We start from the raw sequence: 22,952 nt of genomic DNA on the forward strand, positions 1-22,952 counted from the left end.
AAGAAAAGGAAAGGAAAATACCAAATCCATACTATTCATACCTGTCAACAAATTTCCATTTTCTCAAGTGACTGCAGAGATTTTTCTCTCCCATAAGAGCTGAGTTACCTTCCATACTTAGAGAATTAAGGATGGGCTTAAATGCAGATATAACTGACTGACATCAGTATTATGGAAGGGCCACCAAGGTAAAAATTTGCTTATTAAGTCTACTTGTTTTGTTTCCACACTTGCTGTAGAGGTTGACCAGTGAGAAATTGACAGTTACCCTCAATGTTAACGAAATGATATGCTAAATACTGACTGGCGGCATGATGATGAGACCAAAATGATGCAAATGGTCCAATTGCTATAAATTCCATGAAATTCAACTGTCAAAAGTCCTTTGTGAAAGGAGGTGGATAATGAATTGTTTTGTAGTGTGCTGTCCAGTTGATTCTGACTTATAGTGACGCTATATGAGAGAGTAGAACTGCCCCATAGGGTTTCCTAGGCTGTAGTCTTTACGACACCAGATCTTTTCTTCAGCGGAACTGCTGGTGGGTTCCACATGCAGACTTTTCGGGTAGCAGCTGAGTGCTTAACCATTGTGCCACTAGGGCTCCTTTCGGATAATAAATAAGTAGCTAATAAAGAAATAAAACAAGTACGAGAAGGAAGGAACTTCAGGCAGTCACCTGAATTGGATTCATTTTTCCAGGTAGGTCTATACCAATTTTTTATGTTATCTCTGAATGGAGACTATTCTACAACTCTTTCTAGTAACCTATCCCAGCCTTGTTGTTGTTAGCTGCCTCCTGTTAGCTGCCATTGAGTTGCCCTTGACACAAAGGGACTCCATGCAAAAGGAACAAAACACTGCCCAGTTCTGCACCATCCCCATTTTGGGTTGAGGGTTGGACAATTGTGCATTGGCTGAGAATCGAACTCGAGTATCTCGCATGCAAAGTGAAGAATTCTACCACTGAACCGCTGAGTCACCACTGCCTTCATTGACTCAGTCTTAAAAACAAACAAACAAAAAAACACCGCTGCCTTCCAGTAAATTCAGACTCATAGTGACCTCATAGGGCAGAGTAGAACTACCCTATAGGGTTTCTAAGGCTGTAAATCTTTATGGAAGCAGACTGCCACATCTTTCTCCAGCAGAGCCACTGGTGGTTTCAAACGGCAGCACTTTTGGTTAGCAGCCGAGTACTTTAACCACTGCACCACCAGGGCTCCTCCCCGGCCTTAAAAGCCACCAGAATTGTTCCTTGAGAGTGTCCTAAATCTCTGCAGCTTGAACGAATAAATAAATACTGTGTCTATTAAACCCATATTGCTGGTGCTAAAATGCCCTTAATTGGACTGAAAAATCAAAGAACATTTCATGAGCAGTTGCAATTAAGATGATAATAAATTTCCAATGACCAATAAAGAAAATTCTGGTTTTATATCACACAATGGAAATTCTTATCTTTCATATTTCTTCAGATATTTGTAGAAAGATTATAAAACAATCCAAATAATACATTAGCATTTTTATCTTCTCAATGAGTCCATAGAAAGACTCTGTAATCCCTGGCAAAAGGTCTTATCAGTAGAATGGATGTTCCTAGGAGGCAGGAAAGGAGCAGGTAAATGAAACGGGACACACGTGCTGTCGTTCTGGGTGCTGGGAGCTGGGAGCTGGCCCACTTGTCAGGCCCAGAGACTCTGGGAAAGAGAGACTCTGAAAAGGGAGCTAAATCTTTAAAATGCTGCAGTTGTCATCTATTCTAAATGCTGTTCCACAGACATCTTATGATAAATTTTCCCTTGTAAAATTTCCTTTTGGTATCCTTCATGCTGTATTATCACAGTTTAACCTTAAGGTTGGATTTTAGAATCTCTGAACCAGTTTCAAAATTCTTCTATGGAATAGCACCAGTTAATTTTCCCTTTTTCTCTTCATTTTCCTCCCCCCTCTCCAGTCCTGTTTGGATAGACAAGTTAGGCAGGAAAGCTTTTAGGATATCCCATTACTCAGCTCGCCGCTTTCTCCACTATGAACCATTATACAGCGAGCCCTTGAGTGTCCATCCATTGTATCAGGGGACAACAGCTGGCCCTGGGAAGAACAAGGGCCCAGGGGCACTCCAAACTCCCCACTTTGAACCCCAGGAAGAGTCCCGAGCGGATTTTAAATTTTACAACCTCAGCCTAGTTACGGAATTTGTGGAGCCAAGGGCAAAACGAAAACGTGGAGTCTGTTGTTCAAAACGCAGGAATAAGGACTATTTCTTTCCTCTGTGGTGTCTCTCTCAACCTGTCATGGTGATTTTTATTTGCTATCTAGAAGCATAGTGGTTAAGTGCCATGGCTGCTAACCAAAAGGTCAGAAGTTCAAATCTACCAGGTGCTCCTTGGAAACTCCACAGGACAGTTCTACTCTATCCTATAAGGTTGCTATGAGTCGGACTTGACTGGATGGCAGTGGGTTTGGTTGTTTTGATTCTAGAAAGTTGCACTTCCTTGGATGTGAGGACATTCACCAGGTGAGTGCAGCTTTTGCAGGTGCCCAAAGCTCCACCTTGCAACTTGGCACATGCCCCACCTTGACCCTCCTAGTATGTGTGCCCAGGCCCTTGCCAGGGGCAGAGGACAACAGTAATTGCTTGGAGGTAGGGCAAGAACCTGTCCCAAGCAGACGGGACTGTGTTAGCTGATGCTTTAAGCCCTCAGCACATGCTCCGTTGTCCTATCAGACTTCACTTACAAAACACAAATTCAAAGATGAAATTATTGAGAATTTCAAGATGGTGACCACAGAGCATAATATCCCAAGCATGTGGTCCCATTTGAGCATGGAATCCTCTGTGGCTACACTGGTTGCTCACCCCTAAAGGTAGTCTAGCCTACAACATTTTTCCTTCTCTTTGTCTCACCTTCCCTCTTACATCCGTTTCTTTCCTCCATCCTTCCTTTGTCAACAACAGCATAAATCACTTTGATCAATTGTTTAGTTCGACAGCCCACCTGTCATCAGAAGTCAGCTACACTGACTACATTTAGGCCCTCATGCCTGCTTTCTCAACTTTGCTACGATTCTTTCCTCTTGTTAGTGTTAGCTGCTGTTGAGTCAGCCCCCGACTCAGGGCTACTCATGTACAACAGCACAAAACACTGCCCAGTCCCGGCCATCCCCATGACTGGTAGTAGTGGATCGGACTGTTGTGATCCACAGGATTCTCACTGGCTGACTTTTGGAAATAGATCACCAGGCCTTTCTTTCTAGTCTGTCTTAATCTGGAAACTCTGCTGAAATCTGTTCAGCATCATATAACACACAGCCTCTACTGTCAAATGAGTGGTGGCTGCGCATGAAGTGCAGTGGCTGGGAATTGAACTCAGGTCTTCTATATGGAAGGCGGAGTTCTACTACTAAACTGCCAATGCCTCCTTCTTTCTCTTAAAAACACAAAACCAAACCTGTTGCTCTCAAGTCGATTCTGACTCGTAGCGAACTTCCTTTACGGAAGCAGCCTGCCACATCTTTCTCCTGTAGAGTCATTGGTGGGTTCGAAACCATCAACCTTTAGGTTTGCAGCTGAGTGCTTAACCACTGTACCACCAGGGCTCCTTTCTTTACCTTAGGTACCTTAAAAAAATATCTTGATAGAGTCTAAAATAAATTTTAAATAGTCAAGAGACACTTTTATTTTTTTAAACACTAACCATTGAGAGGAGTCCTTGGGTGGTACAAACGGTTAAAGTGCTCGACTGCCAGCTGGACGTTTGGCAGTAAACCCACTCAGAGGTACCTCAGAAGACAGGCCTGGCGATCTGCTTCCAAAAGATCACAGCCTTGAAAACCCTATGGAGCAACTCTACTCTGTACCCATGGGGTCACCATGAGTTAAAATCGGCTTAGTGGCAACTGACAAACAACAACCATTGAGAAGGAAAACAGAAGCAAGAAGACTGTCAGCTCAATGAATGTGTTTTGTTTATAGTTTCCTGAAAGAGTAAAGGATTTCAGGTTGTTGAGGTGATTCAAAGGACAAAACACCCTGTCGGGGTTCTTCCTCTGTGTGGAAGAGGGAGCACCAAGCACACAGGGAAAAATAAAATGCTGCTCCTCATACTCTCTCTTCCTCCTCCTTGCCTGACCATGGGGAGGGGGCATTCGGAGTCCCTGGGTGGTGCAAACAGTTAAGCTCTCAACTACTAGATGAAAGGTTGGTAGTTTGAACCCACCCAGAGGCACCTCAGAAGACAGGCCTAGTGATTTGCTTCCAAAGGTCACAACCTTGAAAACCCTATGGAGCAGTTCTACTCTGTACACATGGGGTCACCATGAGTTGTAATCAACTCAATGGCAACTAATAACAACAACAAATTGAAATACGGGCTACTGCCAGGACCCTGAGTTGGCCTCTTACAGGATCTTGACCAACCTTCTGGACCTTCTCTCTCTTTTTATTTATTTTATTGTACTTTAGATGGAGGTTTACAGAGCAAACTAGTTTCTCATTAAACGGTTAGTACACATGCTGTTTTATGGCATTGGTTAACAACCCCACGACAGGTCAACGTTCTCCCTTCTCAACCTTGGGTTCCCTATTACCAGCTTTCCTGTCTGGACCTTTTCTTGAGAGCTGGACACTACTGACAGCCTCTGTGGATAAGAGAAAATAGACCCTCTACCCTCACCGTTTTTCTCCAGAATGTCTTTTGTCCTGAATTTTCCAAATAATTCATTTGACTGGCCTCAGCTTGAAGCATTATTATTTGTATTTCCATTTCCTTTATAAGAAAGTCCTTCCAGGAATAATGGTAATAGCTACACTTCCTTAGTGAACATTCTGTGCCCAGCACCATTCTAAGCATTTCCATGTACTAACTCATTTCATCAGAGTCCCTAGATTGAGCAAATGGTTAACTGCTAACCAAAGGGTTGGCGGTTTAAACCCACCCAGAGGAATACAATCCCATGAGATAGGTACTATTATTATTCCCATTTTGTAGAGGAAAAAAGGAATTAAGTAACTTGCCCGAGGTAACAGCAAAGTGGCAGAGCCAGGATGGACAGTCTGTGTGTAGAGTCCGGTCACTTAACCACTACATCAATATTTATTTGATCCTGCACGTTCCTACTGGAGGAACTAAAGTGAAAACTGTTGTTGAGACTTGCAACACTAGTAGCAGTGACATGTACTTTGTTAACTGAAATTACCTTTAGAGTTAAACATTAAGGTGTCTGCAAAGCTTCTTCTAGGAGAGTTGCCATGGTATGCCCTCGCAAGGATTTGAGAGAGCCCTAGAGAGTGCTGATTTATAAGGCAAGGCCTCTGGGTCTGTGGTCTCCTAGTAACAGTACTCACTTCTTGGCATCTGGACTGGGTGTCAGCCAAAGTAATCTCCAGGCCTGGGAGGTCAGGAAAGAGGGTCACAGAGACCAAGCATCATTGCAAGAAAAGAGATGGGGGATGATCCCCAGGTAGGCCCTTAGGAAGAATGAAGAGTAGGTTTATTTGGCAGGAATGCCATTAAATAGGGGAAGTAACAATATTGTAGGTATTCTATTCTTATGGAGCTCTAGAATTCTAGATTGGGCTTCCAGATGAGGATTGTGGATTTTGCTTATTATTATTTTTGCTGTTGTTATATTTATTTGTTTTGTTTTTGTCCATGGAGTAATGTATAAAGTTGCCATCACATACTCTGAAAACTGTTGGTAGCTATGCCAGTCCTAGCCATTTTTTCCTTACCCCTCACGAAAGAAGTGTTGGGGAAACCAGACCCATAAGAAGCCTTGCCAAGAAGAAAGTTGAATTTATGTGTGAAAAATTTGCTACAGGCAGGCTGATAAAAAACAAAAACAAAAAACAGAATCCCAATATCTTGATTGTTGACTCCCTTTATTCCTGGTGACCTTTCAAGGAGTCTTTTTGGTGAATTTAGGACTAGTTGGGTATTTGTCAGTATGTGTTTGTAGTATTAGTAGTGTTAGTTCCAATCTCCTTCCTTCTTTTAGGTGCAGGACCTGTTCTCTTCACTTGCCCCATGATGCTGGCTACGCAGAGCAGAGGCCAGGGTTTTAGATCACACATCCCTCCTAAACGGGCTGAATGGTTTTGTGATATGAGGTGACAATACTGGCCCAACATTTCAGGTGGAGCAGACTTTTAGGTTGGAATGGAGCTGGTAGAACAGTTCTACTAGTTTACTCAGTGTGAACATTTGAAAGTTGAGGGTTCTGAGCTAACCCTGGCTTTGAGTCTGGGCCATCTTCATGGGTAGTTCCTTCAGAACCAGCCTTTCTTCTAGGCCTGGACTCCAAAGACTGCTGAACCCCAAAGGCTGGGGCCAAATCCCTTAGAGAGCAAATGGAAGATAGAAATAGAGGGAGAGGACTGAGGTGTGGTGATCTTCAGCTGCTGAACTTTTTTATTTAGGTGTACTAATGGGCCTTGGAACCCTGGTGGCACAGTGGTTAAGAGGCATGAGTGCTAACCAAAAGGTCAGCAGTTCAAATCCACCAGCCACTCCCTGGAAGCCGTATCAGACAGTTCTACTCTGTCCTGTAGGGTCACTGTGAGTTAAGGTTGCCTCGACAGCAACAGGTTTTCAACGGGCCTTGGAAGACAGGTCAGGCAATCTGCTTCTGAAAGGTCAAGCCTTTGAAAACTCATTGGAGCAGGTCTACCTTGCACACATCCAGTCAACTTGAGTCAGAATTTCTTCTGACAACAACTAACAATAACAACAATAATGCTTACTATGGGTGTGAAAACTCCTTTCTTGCTGAGTTAGTACATAGAAAGTGTCTGGCTTCTGCTTCTAGCTGTCTGTCAAGATCAAGGTCTGCAGGCTATCTCTGCAGTTGTTCTTGCTGAAACTAGGATTGGGGCTCTTTCTACTGAAATGGAACCTGGCAAAGAGTAACTGAATAAATATTTGCTGAACAATGAACACATAAATAAACAAGTGAAATAAGCCTTATGAACTATGGCAAAGCCAAACAGAATAGAATTTTACCCATAAATATATATTTTTATTTCTTTCTCTTTTCCTCATTATCTCTTGCCTTTCACTATCTTTTATCTTCTTTCTTATATATATTCACTTGTAGGAGAGTTCCTGTTTTTCCTCATTCTCCTCCACCCCCTTGCTCTCCACAATGGAACGTTGGGGAAGCTTATTTATGAAGACCACTTCAACTTAGGTTACCCTTCAAAGTTCTAGCTTCCTAAACAGGTCAGAGACTTTACTTCCTGGCTAATGGAAGTTGTTTTCATAAACTTGACTTTCTCTTTGTTTACTCTAGGCTTATGTGGCTTTGCAACCTTTCTCTTATCAAGCAATGCATTGGGAGTCACGTGGCCTGGGTTCCTGCAAGGGCACTGTGTGCACTTGAGGAAATGACAGCTTCCCTGTGAACTAATTTCCTCCTTGTGAACTGAAGGGTTGGACTGAATGACCTCTGTGGCCCCTTCCAGCTCTGAGACTCTTTAACCTTATGAACTGGACCCACTGGTATTTGGCATTTATACTTATCCTTCCGCATTCTGAATATATTTAGAGTTTAAATATTTTTACACAATTTAAACAGTTGACCACAGATCTTGACCACTAAAGGAGAGAGAAGGATTCATTGCCATGCCAGTCTCAGACATTAGGGACTTGAAGGTTACATTCAAGAGCTCCAAGGAGTGTGTATAAAATTTCCATAACCACATACTAAATGAGTAAAGATATAATAGTTGTTTTATATTAGTGTATTTTTTTTCCTCTTTCTATCCTCCCTTGAAACTGTGCTGAAAGAAAAACATTCCTGAGAAAGATCACAAATAAACACATTTTCTAGTGAGAAGAGGAAGGAGCTGGTGGTGAGATTTGAGGAGCATTAGGTACTTTTCCCTTTACTGACCTGCCATGGCACCTTGAATTTCTATTATTAGAAAAACTTTCTGGAATTAAAGGCATTATACTCCTGGAAGTCTTGGTTAAATGGAAAATGTCATTGCACAGAAAGAACCGAATTAGTCACTAACCCAGTTGGCTTGAGATGGGTGTTTATTGGGCTGAATTTAAAGAACACCTTTTTGAGGACCTAAGATTCACAAAGCTCTGTTCTGAGTCTTGAGAGAAAATTAGATGCTTAGCAGCTATGTGCATCATTCATTACCCTTGAGTACACAGTCTAGAAGGAAAACAAGGGTACCCCACTAATTGTAACACAAGCTCTATAGTGAGAAAGTGCTAGATGGACAACATGGAGGAGACAATTCTGAAAGGGAGCTCAACAGAGAAGGTGACAGTTAGCTGGGCTTTGAGGAATGAGAAAGAATAAGCAGAAATTCTACAGGTAGAAGAAATGGATAATATATAGGGTGTAAGAAGAAAGAAGCATTTTTGTCCAAAGGGAAGATTGTGACCAAAGGGGAGAAAGAATGAATCTTTGTGATGTGTTGGGGGAATTGTTAATATTCCATTGTGATTAGAGCAAAGACTGCATGGCTGAAGGGAAAAGGTTAGGGGGTGGATTGAGTGGGGAGAAATTGTTAATCTAGAGAGTTTCCTTTTTACCAAAAGCAGAGCCCACTGACAAATTTTGAGGCAAGGACCTCGGTGATCATAAATTTTTTAGTGTAATAGCAGCTACATTAGTATATTACTTTGTGATTAGTTGAAAGAGAACTCGGTTGTGATATAACAATAGACTGGAGAGGGGAAGAATTCAAAGCAGGAATACCAGCTACCACGACTGTTCAAGTGGCAGATGATGGAAGCTTGATCTAAGGAAGTGATGGTGGGTGTGTTAAATTGTCTCCAGTTGCCCTTTTAGGTTTATGCTCCATCATTTTACACCCTGCTGTCTATCCTTTGACATCTTACGGACTGCCTCAAATGGAATGCCTTGCCCTTTGGCTTCTGGTTGGGTTTGGCCAATGGGAGACACTGAAATGAGAAGGAAGTAGGAGGAAAGAAAGATTAGGATATTTATTCCATTTTCTCTCTTCTGGGGTGCAATTTGGTAGTGACAGTTTCTTCTACCAAAGATTATAGCTAGCCTGGAGGCCTCTCCTACAATTACACTTTTTGTAGTAAAAAGTAACAGCTCTCTCCCCATGCCCTTTTAGGCTTATATATACTAATAGCAACCTACCGTTGCTAGTCTTGAATTGTTCTTAAACCCTGCCCACACCTATGAAAATAGCTCTTTTATTGCTCCCATTCAAGTGTCATCTGTTAGCTGCTGGGACCTTGGCCTATACAGTGAGGATAGGAAGGAGACAGAGATGAGAGATATAAAGAGGTGGAGTTGAGAGTTCTTGATAGCCAACTGGATGCGAAGGGTGATAACGAAGGAGTACTCATAGACCATACTGAGGTCTTTGGCTTGGGCTACTGGGAGGATGAGAATACGAAGGGAAGGAGAGATCATGGATTCAGTTTGAACATGCTGCATTTGGAGTGTCTGTGGATAGTGTGGGGGATATTTCAGTAGAGCTGGAAATTTAGGCCCAGAGTTCAAGAGAGAGATCAAAACTTGAGTTATTGATCTGATGATCTTCTGAGCTGGATAGTAGTTGAAGCCAAAGGAGCTGATAAAAGGATTGTTGACCAAACTTTTGCAGTGTTGAGGAAGGGAGACAAAGCACAGAGAAGGAGAGAGAGAGAGAGGAGGCTGTGTAGACTCCTGATTAGTTGGTGTCATCACAGACAGGCAAGAACACACCCCTACCAGACTGGGATTCCGAATAGGGAGATTGTGCTGTGGACAGGGGCTTTGCTCAATGTTGGAGGCCCAGGGATAGCAGAGCAGTGAGATTTCTTATTAGGATGGGATAGGGTGAAAGGGGATGGTGGGTGCATTGGAGAGGACCACCAGGTACCAATGGATCTGAGAAATGGGACCCAAAGTCAAACTCAGTTTATTTTAGAAACCCGATATTGCTTTGGTTATCTGGGTCAAATATAGAAGTTTTGTTATTTCAAAATTCTATAGACTTAAATGCAGTCTCATCGTATGGTCCAAGAGCAAATCAGAGTGTTCAATAAAAGGAATAAATGACAATGGAAAATAGACCATTTGTGCAAAACAAAAAAAAACTTTAAAAGGAGCACAAAGCTGGTCCTGTGTTGTACATGAACAAGAAGACTAAAGAAGGCAACTATAATAATATTTTCAACTAATATTTGGAATTACCCTTAGTCTTCTTTGCAGTGTAAAGGGCAGAATACACTATGTCTGAGTTTTACTGCTAAACTGCAAGGAAGGGAGAGAGTGCAGTATTCCTCCAGAGCCATGATTCTTAATCTTTTGGGGTCATAACCGATCCTCACTGAGTAATTAAGAAAGATGTGGACTTCTTCCCCACAAAAATGTTGCAGACACACACACACTATTGCATGTGACTATAGCGGTTCTAGAAGGGACCTGTCTTGTTAATCTTTGTGCCCTCAGTGTCACGTAGTAGGTGTTCAAGAAATATTTAAGTCATTGAGTAAATAAATAAGTAAGGCATTACGCTTACAAAAAATCACGGTCAATACGCGGACACCTTAAGTAGGAGTAGGTAAGGTATTACCTATTGCTGTCAAGTTGATTCCGACTCATAGCGACCGTATAGAAAGAGTATAACTGACCCATAGAATTTCCAAGGCTATAAATCTTTACGGAAGCAGACTGTTGTATCTTTCTCCTGCAGAGCGGCTAGTAAATGGGTTCAAACCCCTGACCTTTTAGTTAGCAGCCAAGCTCTTAATTACTGCCCCACCAGGACTCCTCTAGATAAGGTATTGTTGTTAGGTACTGTCGAGTTGGTTCTGACTCATAGTGACCCTATTTACAACAGAATGAAACACTGCCTGGCCCTGAACCATGCCCAAAATTGTGGTTATGCTTGAGCCCATTGTTGCAGCCACTGTGTCAATCCATCTCGTTGAGGGTCTTCCTCTCTTTTGCTGACCCTGTAGTTTGCCAAGCATGATGTCCTTCTCCAGGGACTGATCTCCCCTGACAACATGTCCAAAGTATGCAAGATGCATTCTTGAGAGCCTTGCTTCTAAGTAGCATTCTGGTTGTACTTCCTCCAAGACAGATTTGTTTGTTCTTTTGGCAGTCCATGGTATAGTCAATAGTCTTCGCCAATATCACAATTCAAAGGTGTCAATTCTTCTTCGATTTTCCTTATTCATTGTCCAGCTTTTGTACCCCTGGGGGGCGATTGAAAACACCATGGCTTGAGTCAGGCCAACATCAGTCCTCAAGATGACGTCTTTGCTTTTCAACACTTTAAAAAGATCCCTTGCAGCCTATTTGCCCAATGCAATGCGTGTTTTGATTTCTTGACTGCTGCTTCCATGGGTATTGATTGTGGATCCTTGATAACCTCAATCTTTTCTCCATTTATCATGATGTTGCTTATTGGTCCATTTGTGAGCGTTTTTGTTTTCTTTATGTTGGGGTGTAATCCATGGTGAAGACTATGGTCTTTGATCTTCTTCAGTAAGTGCTTCAACTCCTCTTCACTTTCAGCAAGCAAGGTTGTGTCATATGTGTGTCGCAGGTTATTAATGAGTCTTCCTCCAATCCTGATGCCCTGTTCTTCATATAGTCCAGCTTCTCAGATTATTTGCTCAGTATACAGATTGAATAGATATGGTGAAAGGATACAACCCTGACACATACCTTTCCTGACTTTAAGCCATGCAGTATCACCTTGTTCTGTCCAAACAACTGTCTCTTGATCTACGTACAGGTTCCTCATGAGCACAATTAAGTGTTCTGAATTCCTATTTTTCACAATTTTATACATGTGTCAGGAATTAGCATCCATTAACGGGAATTTGGAGCCCAGGTGGCACAGTGATTTAGAGCATGGCTGCTAATCAAAAGATCAGTAGTTCAAAGCTACCAGCCACTGCTTGGAAACACTATGGGGAAGTTCTACTCTGTCCTATAGAGTCAATATAAGTCAGAATTGACTCAACAGGGTTTAGTTTTGGGAATGTGAATTCATTTATCATAGTGGCTCTCAATCCTAGCTATTCAGTACAATCTCCAGAGAGGAGGAGGAACTTTAAAAAATACTGATGCCTGGGCCCCATTCAGACCAAATGAATCAGAATCTAAGGGTGTGGACCCTGGGAATCAGTATAGTTTAAAAGCTCTAATGTGATTCCAATGAGTAGACAGGGTTGAGAATCATTGTAGCCAGCTAAAACCTGTATGACTTCTTAGGGAGAAAGAATATGAAGACATGGTATTACGGATTGAATTGTGTTCCTCCCAAAAAATGTTTGTCAGCTTGGCTAGTCCATGATTCCCAGCATTGTGTGGCTGTCCACTGTCTTAGTCATCTAGTGTTGCTGTAACAGAAATACCACGAGTGGATGATTTTAACAAACAAAAATTTATTCAAATTCAAACAGAATTTAGTCCAAATTCAGGGTGTCAGCTCCAGGGGAAGACTTTCTCTGTTGGCTCTGGAGGAAGATCCTTGCCATCAGTCCTCCCCTGAACTAGGAACTTCTCTGCACAGGAACCTCAGGTCCAAAGGATGCTGCTTTCTTGGTGGTATGAGCTCCCTATATCTCTCTGCTTGCTTCTCTCTTTTATATCTTCAAAAGAGATTGGCTTAAAACACAATCTAATCTTGTAGATCTCATGAATATAACTGCCAATAATCCATCTCCTTAACATCATAGTGATAGGATTAACAACACATAGGAAAATCATATCAGATGACAAAATGGTGGACAATCACATAATAGTGGGCATCATGGCATAGCCAAATTGACAGATATTTTGGTAGGACACAATTCAATCAATGACATCCACCATTTTGTCATCAGTTGTGATTTTTCCTATATGTTGTAAATCCTACCTCTATGATGTTAATGAAGTGGAATTATTGGCAGTTATGTTAATGAGGCAAGACTCAATCTACAAGATTAGGTTGTGTCTTAAACCAATCTCTTTTGAGATATAAAAGAGAGAAGCAAGCAGAGAGACATGGGGACCTCATACCACTGAGGAAGTAGAGGTGGGAGCACCCATTCTTTGGACCTGGGGTCCTGCGCTGAGAAGTTCCTAGAGTAAGGGAAGATTGATGACAAGACCTTTCCCCCACAGCTGACAGAGAGAGAAAGCCCTGTCATGGAGCTGGCACCCTGAATTCAGACTTCTAGCCTCCTAGACGGTGAAAGAATAAATTTATCTTTAACAAAATCATCCACTTGTGGTATTTCTGTTATAGTGGCACTAGATAACTAAGATACATGGTATGATAGCTAAGTTTTCATGGAGGAAATCAGGAACCATAATCAAAATGTGTAATCTCTTCCGATTACACAGCCTACTAAGCAGCACTTTCACATGAATGGTGCCATTCAAACCTCAAAGATTCACCGATAGTTAAGCCAAGCAAGTATTAATGACTTTCCTCAGATCAAACCCAGATCTTTCATTGCAAATTCAGAGTTTCTGAGTTTGGTATGTTCTTCTTATGACTTTACCAAAATGCCTCTTGGAGGGAGGATAAGAACAGGGAGTTCTCACCCTTGGAGAGCCCAACTCAGAAGGTCTGGAGTGGGATCTGGGAAATCTGTAGTTGTACAAGCATTGCCAGTAACTCTGTTACAAGGCCAGGCTTGGAACCTTTGGCCTACAGCACTAGCTCTAGATTAAGGGTGTGATGGAGAAAGGGGGAGCAGAGAAGACATGTCAGTCAGAATTACCTAGGGAGAGTTTTCAGAATACACCCACATTGGCCTCTCCCAGATGTATGGACTCGGAATGCAGCACTGATGAAGGTAATTATACAATAAAGCCTTGACTCTGATGCTACCCTCACCTCAGCAGGGAACCAAGACACATGGGGCTCTTCTTGGGAGTCCAGCTAGGTTGTACTGGGGATGCTGCTATAGTAGTGACCTCTGACCAACCAGAGAGTAGCAACAGGGGACTGGGCCTGCGCAGAGATTTGCAGTGATGGGGGCAGGGAAGGTGATTACATAGGGTGTTCAGGACAGGTTGAGACAGCAAAAACAAGATTTGCCCAGGGCTGGCCCTGGTAAAGAGTAGCTGAAGCCAAAGTTGAAGGGACAAAAACAGAGCAGTTTCCAAATGGCTTCTGTTTTCCCCTCACATTAGACACATGTGTCAACCCTGAAAGTCCCAGGTGCCTGCCTCTGCTGTGCTTGGCACGTGAAAACACTTGAGCAAAACCACTGTCAACATGGGCAGAAACTACTCCCCCCAGGAGCTTGGCAGCAGTTCAGAAAGGACGTCTCTGCTGGGCTGATGAAATAAACAGTGGTCATGCCTATGCTAAAGCCATCCAAAGGAAGAGTGGGCCAGTGTGTTTGTTGAAAAGATGCACACCACTGCTCTCCCCTGAAGAAAGGAGTAGATAACTTTTAGTTAATAATTCCCCTTGTAAATAGAAAGCACTTCAATGCATGGTAGCTACTATCATTCTTTGACCTTATTCTAAGTTTTACCCTCTTTGGACTATCGATTTCTTGGGGTTATTCTGATTTCTTAGGTTGTGTATACTGACATAGACTCCCTTCTGTAACAGGGTTGTAGGATAACAAGCCACTATTTTCATTTTTCAGCACAGAATTCAGGATCAGCTGCACTGGCCCTGCTTTGGAGGATTTGGAAGGAAGGAGAGGGTCACAGTCCAGAGACTTTGAAGGGATTTTCCCAGTGATTCTTAGAAGGTTTGTCCTGGGACACTGTGAGCCAGTAGCAAACATTATAATGGAGAGAGAGCAAGAGTGAGAGTGAGAGGGGTGTGTGTGTGTGTGTGTGTGTGTGTGTGTGTAAGAGCCAGCGAGGCAGGCTTCACCTGATGTTCTAGAACTACTCCTCTCTGTATCTTGACAGGATTTCTTTTCTACAAGTCCTCCAAAGTGCAGGCTTGCTGTTGCCCCATCAGGATATGAAAGAGGGGAAGAAGGGCAGAGTGAATCTTACTTGCTCTCTCATACTTAAAATTTCCAAATCAAAGCCTTGTACTTTGATAATTTCATCCTTCATGCCTTACATAACTCAGAGAATTGTTAACACTGCTTTACACCATTTAATCTGGTCAGTTTCTCACCTGGACTGCCCAGTGGAGAGCTGTTTTAAAGTCTTTATCCACAAGGGTGGGGTCTGCCCCCTTCTTCAGCAGCATTTGGGTGTGTTGAGGCTGGTTGTGGAAAGCTGCCCAGTGGAGTGGTGTCATTCCCTACAAAACCACAATTGGAGAGAGCAGAGATGAGCACAGGCTTTCAGGAAGGAAACGAGGTCACAACTTGCTCACATCTGGGGCCATCACCAGATAGCTGCTGCTCCTTAGTTTGTTTGTTCATTCATTCATTCAACAGATATTTATTGAGCTTCTGCTTTTTTCAAAGCCTGTAGGTGTTAAGAGCTCTGGTGGTACAGTGGTTAAGAGTTTAGGCTGCTAACCAAAAGTTTGGCAGTTTGAATCCACCAGCTACTCCTTGGAAACCCCATAGGGCAGTTCTATTCTGTCCTATAGGGTCGCTATGAGTAAGAATGCACTGGAAGGCAATGGTTTAAAAAAATTTTTTAAATAGGTATTGAGGATACAATAGTGAATAAGATAAACAAGATCCTTGCCTCATATTCTAGTAGAGGCAGTTAATAAATGCATAGGAATGAGCCAAATGATTTTGCAGATTGATAAATGCTGTGAAGGACTCCTGCAGGGTGCTATGATAGAGAGTAACTACAGGGCAGGGGGCTGCTCTAGATAGGCTTCTGTGATAAGAGCTGAAGAAAAAGTGTTCTAGGCAGGGCTAGAAATGGTTCAGTCAATGCCGATGAAGTGAAACCAAAACAGACTTGAATTTTTAAAATTTGGGTGATCTGGAATCATAATCAGAATGGGAAGAATTATAGGTTGAAGCCCTGGAATGGGAGATTTGGAAGAGATGTAGTGAGCACCTTCAGGAGCCTGATGCATGAGACTGGATTATTGCCAGGACTGAGGAGAGTGACACACATTCAAAGCAGCACAGATGGCCACCATCTTTGAGGGGGCACCCTTGTTTCTGACTTTGCACAAAATCTGACGGGGAAGAGATTTGGTTGCTATGTAATGTGGATGAAGCCCTTGTTTTTCAAGAGGCAGATTAAGTTTCCTGCAGGGCTTTGACCTGTAATTTTTGCCATTCTGGTTGTGGTCCTGGTTCAGCCAAATTAAAAAAATTCAAGTTTGTTCTGGTTTTACGTGCCCGGCCGTGATTGGACCAGGAAGAACCAGTTGGAATTCCTGGTTCCAGGCAAAGGGAACAGCAATTACCAGTCATGAAGGCATGGAAAGGTATGTCCAAGGAAGGCACCTGTGACTGGGATCACACTAAAATGTAACCTCCCTCCACGAGGGCAGGGACTTCGTTTTACCACTGTATCCCCAGCTTCTAGAACAGAAGATAGGTAAATAGCTGTTGAATGAATAAATGAATGAAATGGGAGAGGAAAAGAGGAATATGAGGGGAAGAGTGATAGAGAGAGAGAGAGGCAGAGGTTGATCCCAGGAGTATGGGATGGGAAAACCAACCCTGTTTAAGGCCAGTCAAGCCAATCAAACCCTTGGCTGTCAAGTCAATTTCAGCTCGTAGTGCCCCTATGTGACAGGGCAGAGCTGCCCCATACAGTGGCATAGAGAACTGCTTCTTTACAGAAGCAGACTGCCACGCATTTCTCCCGTGGAGTGATTGGTGTGTTCAAACCACTGGCCTTTCGATTAGCAGCTGAGTGCTTAATCACTGCACCACCAGGACTTCTTCTCTATAGGCATTTGGGTTTTATCCTAAATTCAACAAAATGCTGAAGGATTTAAAGCTGACATGATCCGATTTACATTGTTTAAAAGAAATAACTCCATGGCAGCTTGGAGAACAGATCTGAATGACTCCGCACTGGTGACTCCCCACTTCTTTCAGGGCTTAAGGTCACACACCTTAGGCAAAATTTAATGATAAAATGGAAAAAGGTGATCCAAGAGATGGGCTCTCTTCCTTGCCCAGTCCTCTCAATTACAGGAAGTATATCTAAGTTGACTGCTGCTTAAGATGCCTCGTAAAGATCTGTAGTCTGTTGGAGACAAACAGTGTGGGCAGCTTTATGTTATCCCTGCAGATAACATAAAGATAGGCATCACTAAACTGGCCTTCCTTATTTTATCCAAGACGAGCTAAGTGAAGGAGATAGGCCTCAGCCTAGTTGGGAATGCAGTGATAAAAGTTCAGAGCTAATATTTATTGAGGCTGAGACTTCTGTGAGTTCCAATATGTATTCTCATTTAATCCTCCAAACGACCTTCTGGATTAAGTACTGTGGAGAAGCCTGCTCTGTGTCCATCAAAGTCCATTTCCTCTTCCTCCAGAGCACACAGCAAGACTACATTCCCAGCCTCCGTGCAGTTAGGTGTGGCGACATGACTGAGTTCTGACCACTGACATGTGGACGGAAAGGATGGAAGCCACAGGCAGGGAGGCCTGGTCTATAAAACAAAACCCCTCCTGTCTGTCCCTCCTCCATGCCTTTTTTCCTTCCTCATTTGTCAGCTGAATGCAGAGGAGGACAAGGCTGTAGAAGATGCTGGAACCACGTGATTGAAACAACCTGGGTTCTTGATTAGTGAGGCAGAAGAGGACCACTCCGCCAGTCAGTTTTGCATTATCATACTAGTGAGAAATAAGCTTTCATTATGTCAGGCCACTGAGATTTTGAGTTGTTTAATATAGTAGTTAGCCAGGTCTCCATCTTATAGAAAAGGAAGCTGAGTTCTAGAAAAGTTCCCAAGGCTATAAATGAGCACAGAACTGAATCTAGGGTTTGAGGTTTGTGTGGCATTTGGATTTTGTCAAGTGAGACTGAGATTTAAATGTTAAATTCCCTTTGACCAATTCCGTATTTTAAACTATTTAATTAAGGTCTGTTTTCAAGCTTCAAGTTTCAAATGCTATATAACGCCGAACCTCCTGAGATACTTTTAGAGGATATTTCAAGAAATTGGCCACATACGGAAAGGAATGTGGGTCAAAAAGCAGTGGAACTTTTTGTTCTTATCCGGATAGCTGAATATTTACTTGGGATTCAGAATAGCTCAGTGTATTTCAATAGGTCCTTTTCCTTTTTTAATTTGGCCCACTGGGTTAGAAATCTGAACTCAAGGGAAGTAGATTCATTTTACTATTAATGAATTAACTTTTTCCCACGTTTGAATCCATTTGCTTCAGAGTCATTGACTTTATCAAGAAACGCCACCAGTATTCAGGGTTAACAACACTAAGTCAATGTTGAAGCCACTGGAGTCTAAGCTTCATGAGGGCAGGGCTCTTGTCTGCCTATCTCAATCCCTAGAGCCTAGACAAGGGCCAGGCACATTGTAGATGCTAAGTATATATTGAATTAACATATATTTATTAACTGAATAAATAAATGACTTCTTACTGTTTTTTTTTTTTTTTTAATAAAACTTGACTGCTTTTTGAAATCACACACAAGGAGGAAAAGCAGAACATGACTTTTCCTTTATAGAGAATGAACTTCTCTGATAGGATCATTGTTACCAACTCATCAATTGAAACCTATTAGAATTTTTGACAAGTGCTCCAAATTATCTTGTCTTTTGTACTTCTGTCAAAAGGAGAGGTAGATAGCAGGAGATACTCTCTAGGAATGTGAGATATTCAGTGTGAAAATGTGGCTGTGAAATTAAACTGCGGTTATGTAATGTTAATTCTTATCTCCTAAACACAGTTGCTAGGCTTCAAGAATTTTTCTCTTAAAAATAAAACGGCCCCTCCCCCCCCACACACATGCACACGCACACGCACACTCACACACACACACACAAATCTAACTTCTGCATATTTTGGCAAAGGAGTAGGGCAGGGAGATGCATTAACATTTTTTTTATGAACCTACCTGGTGCCAAGAGCTTTATATATGTTATCTCATTGAATCTTTACAGCAGTCCTCAGGGGTAGGTATTTTAAGGCTCCTTTTACAGGTGAGGAAACTGAAACAAGGGCAGGTTAAGTAACTTGCCTAAGGCCATTCATTGACTAAATATGAGTCCAAGTCTCTAACTTTGGAGAAAAATGCTCTATCCATATTGTTATACTTGTAGACTTTCATTTTGAGAATTAACTCGAATGCTGGAAAAATCTTTTCTTTGTGATTCAGGGTTTTCTCACTTCCTAGAATGACTATTCTCACAATCGTAAGGGTTGCCATCGTATGTTATTATTTCTTTCATTTGGCATCGCTTCTAGGCTCTTCCTAAAAGTGCAGCTGGCAAATACTTATTTTTGTAAGGTATTGAATTATACATACATTGTCCTCCTGTCCCACTCCTCTTCCCCTGGAATCTGGGAGCACTACTAGAAATAACTGACTGTCCTCTAAATGGCCCCAAATAAAGCTCTGAATTAGTTCTCAAAAGAATTTCATAATATAAACAGGTTGCCAACCTTCACTCAAGTCAGAGGAAATTTCCTGTTGCTATTTTTTTCAATTGGGCTAATGAGAAATAAAAACAAATCCTCTTACAGTTAGTAATATGAAAACCAAAACTTTTGAAGTCAGCTGAAGTTCAGCTCTTGTGTATTGCATGATACACTTTATTTGGAAACTTTTTCTTACAACTGCCTCTTTCTCCTTCCTTCAGCTTCTGTTGAGCTGCAGGCATTGCAGTAGTTCTGTTTTGCTGAGATTCTGATGACTATTTAAGGGACATTCTTCAAGCTTGGAAACTGACATCTGTCCTGAGCAGTGACAGAGATCACTACTAAGCTGTGATGCACTTAAACGGAGGGGCTGGGGGCATATTCATCATGGTATGCCCCACTGTGCTGAGCATACATACTAAGGGCTCCAGAAATATTCACTGGATGAATTAATTAGTGAATTGAAAATTATCAAGAATGCCTTGGACTCAGGGAGTATAGCATATCAGAGTCTGTTGGGTGAAAGACAATTATACCTGAACTGTGAAGACCTTTCTTACCAGCTGTTTCCTTATAGTTCGTTGAAGACTCAACTGGGCCTTCAAAGCATCTAAGGACTACAAGCCACCTGAAGACGTGTTGCAACAAATACCTACATGGCCCTGGTGACAGGAGAGTTCCACTTTTATGGACTGAATCATGCTCCCCGTAAATATGTGTAAGAACCCTATGTTATTTCTTTCCTAGACTCTAAACCTGTGGATATAATCCTGTTTGGAAATAGAGTTTTCTTTGCTATATTAATTAGATCATACTCAAGAAGGGTGAGTTCTAAATCTAATCACTTCTGAGTTATTTTTAGAGAGCAGATTAGATACAGAGATACCACATACAAGGGAAAACAGAAGACATGTGCGGATTGTCTACAAGCAAAGGAACCAAGGATCACCTGGTGCTCCGACAAAGAAGGAATTGACACAGCTGAAATCTTGATTTGTATTTTTAGCTTCCAGAACTGTGAGAAAAAAAAGTTTCTGTTTTTTAAAGCCACCCACTTGTGGTACCTGTGTTACAGCAGCACTAGGTAACTAAGACATCTACTTTTTGGAAAAGCAAAAAATATTGGCCCAAAGAGTAAAGAGTAACTCACATTCAGCCAAGAAAATAAGATCTCCAAAAGATTTTGAAGGGAAATGTTAAGTTTTAGGTAACTTTGGATCCATTTTGAGTTTGCTAACAGAGTTAAATCTATGTGGTAACTGCTGGGTGCACAGTAGGGTTGCTTTGGAACAGCACCCTTCTGCAGATGAGTAATTCTGCGCCTTGAGCCTGTGCCACCACAATTTCAGTTAAAGGCTTACCAGTCTCATGAGCTTCTCAGAACTTTTTTTTTTTTTTTTCCCCAAAACCCCCTGTAGCTTTTGTGTTTTCTGAAGCAGAAATCTGATTTAGTGCTTAGCAGGTTTCATGTTTCAGAACTGTTTTTTTAGAATGGCTCCAGCCGATACTGGAAGACACAAAGGAAGAAATGTTGGCTTGGTGCATCCATCGCCTTGGTAAAGTGGGGGCTAGAATTTTAGCAGGTGGCTGAGAAACCAGCAAAACAATTCTAGATAAGAGGTTCACAGGAGTCCGGCTTGGGTCTTGTTGATTTTTTAAGACTCACATACTATTCATTCCCTAACCGCATAGGTCCACCTGGGTAAAAGTTATAGATGGTCTCCCCTAGACAAAAAATTGGAACAAGTGATGTACTTTAAGAGATTTTTAAAAGAGTGGGTGGTGTCAGAAGTGTAGTCGTTCAGCTGTATTCTTTTATTTTTATTTGAGAAAAAACTTTATAGTCATTGATCAGAAAAATTGGTAAATTAATTCATTGTCTTTGTTTTGGAGTTTCTAATCTGGTTAGATGAACAGTACACATCACACGGCCAAAAATTATAATCATAGACCAAAAATAATCTAAGGTTGGATTTTAGGGCAACGAGAATAATTACTACTAATAATTATACCTTTAAAAGCTCCCACTTTCTCCCTATAATAATTATCAAAATAATGTATTTGACATAAAAAAATAAAATTCTTGGGAATGGAGGTTTTCATAATTTGAATGAAACACAAGTACAAGGAAAGAAATAAAATGAACTTGGGTCATAGGAGTACAGAAGCGCATTCTAACAAGAACAAGCTTATAAAACAAAGTCTTTAGAACAGGGGCCTAAGTTGTTATAATATTTCTTTTTTTTTTTTAAAACAAAACAGAACGTCTATACTCTTCACTAAATGGCAAGCTCTGTTAGAGCAGGGACCAAGCCTGCAGGAGACATGGATGGTGCTTAATAAATATCTGTTGAATGAAGAAAATGCTTTGTTTTGTTTCCAAGTAGATCACCTTAAAAGGTTATATTCCACTCAGGCTGCTGTTGCTCAAAATGTTTTTGGAAGATTTGTTTCAAAATTATCTCTACAGCAGGGGTTCTTTTCCATGGATGAGACTTATGTGTTATGTGTACTTGGCTCGGAGAAATAAATTACATCCGTATGTTCTCTGTCTTCTAACTGAAATTTAGCATCTTCTTCAATTACGAAAATAGAGGACAACTCACATCAGTACTAGTGGTACCTATGACTTTGTTACCAATATAAATCACAGATATATTCATATCACATTAGTGATTGCAGTGGGTGGGTTAGTTATTGCAAAATCTCAAAATACTGTTTACATGTATGACTACTTCAGAACTACAGTAGTTATTGGACCTAACACTAAATCTTCTTATTTAATGAACTAAAAAACAAACAAAAAAAACCTTGTATACAGTATTACTATATGACAAATTTGTTTTTAAAAGATATTTTGGTAACTATATTTCCATATAATTGCTTTTTTTGGTAGTCCTATGTATTTTACTTCATGTAATCTCAAGCATTATTCTGAGAAGGGGTCCATAGACTTCACCAGCATGCTAAAGGTGCCCATGTCACAAAAAAGGATAAGGACAACTGCTCTATAGTCTACAATATATTTTCTGAGGATCCTAAGTGGTACGAAATCTTATTTTTTGAGAGCAGATTTTGGAAATAACTAAAAATCACCTGGAGCCAAGTCTGGTGAATAAAGTGGGTAATTGAGCTGAGCCAACAAAACAAAGGCCATAAAATTATATTGTTTTTTCTTGAATTTAATTTAACATCTTCATCTGAGCTTCTGCTATGTGCAAGTTACTGAGCAAGAGTCTAGGATCGATCCCTAGATGAAAAAGACATGGCCTGCTTCTACAAAATTATGGGCAGGAGGTAGGAGGTCAAGAGGTGAGGGTTCTTCAGTAGAGACCTTACTTCATTCCAAGGTATTAATTAAAAAAAAAATTCTGGTACATTTAAAATTTTTCTTTTATTATTTTACCTTTTGCTAACTGTAAAGTAAGAATATTTCTAGAGTCAGAGATTATTTCTTTTGATCTTGCCTTTACGGTGCGTAATCTTAGCTCCTG

At 41.4% G+C, this 22,952-nt stretch overlaps 1 protein-coding gene across 1 annotated transcript in view; it reads right to left on the minus strand.

Moving 5' to 3' along the window:
• Nucleotides 1-22,952, minus strand: part of ANKRD55 (ankyrin repeat domain 55) — a 114,358-nt gene that overhangs the window by 22,202 nt on the left and 69,204 nt on the right. Inside the window, exon 6 of the mRNA XM_049867611.1 lies at nt 15,090-15,218. Within this exon, the coding sequence (XP_049723568.1) occupies nt 15,090-15,218 (129 nt within the window). The remainder of the gene's footprint in view (nt 1-15,089; nt 15,219-22,952) is intronic.

Source organism: Elephas maximus, chromosome 2 (assembly GCF_024166365.1).
Source record: "Elephas maximus indicus isolate mEleMax1 chromosome 2, mEleMax1 primary haplotype, whole genome shotgun sequence".
NCBI classification, from domain to species: domain Eukaryota; kingdom Metazoa; phylum Chordata; class Mammalia; order Proboscidea; family Elephantidae; genus Elephas; species Elephas maximus.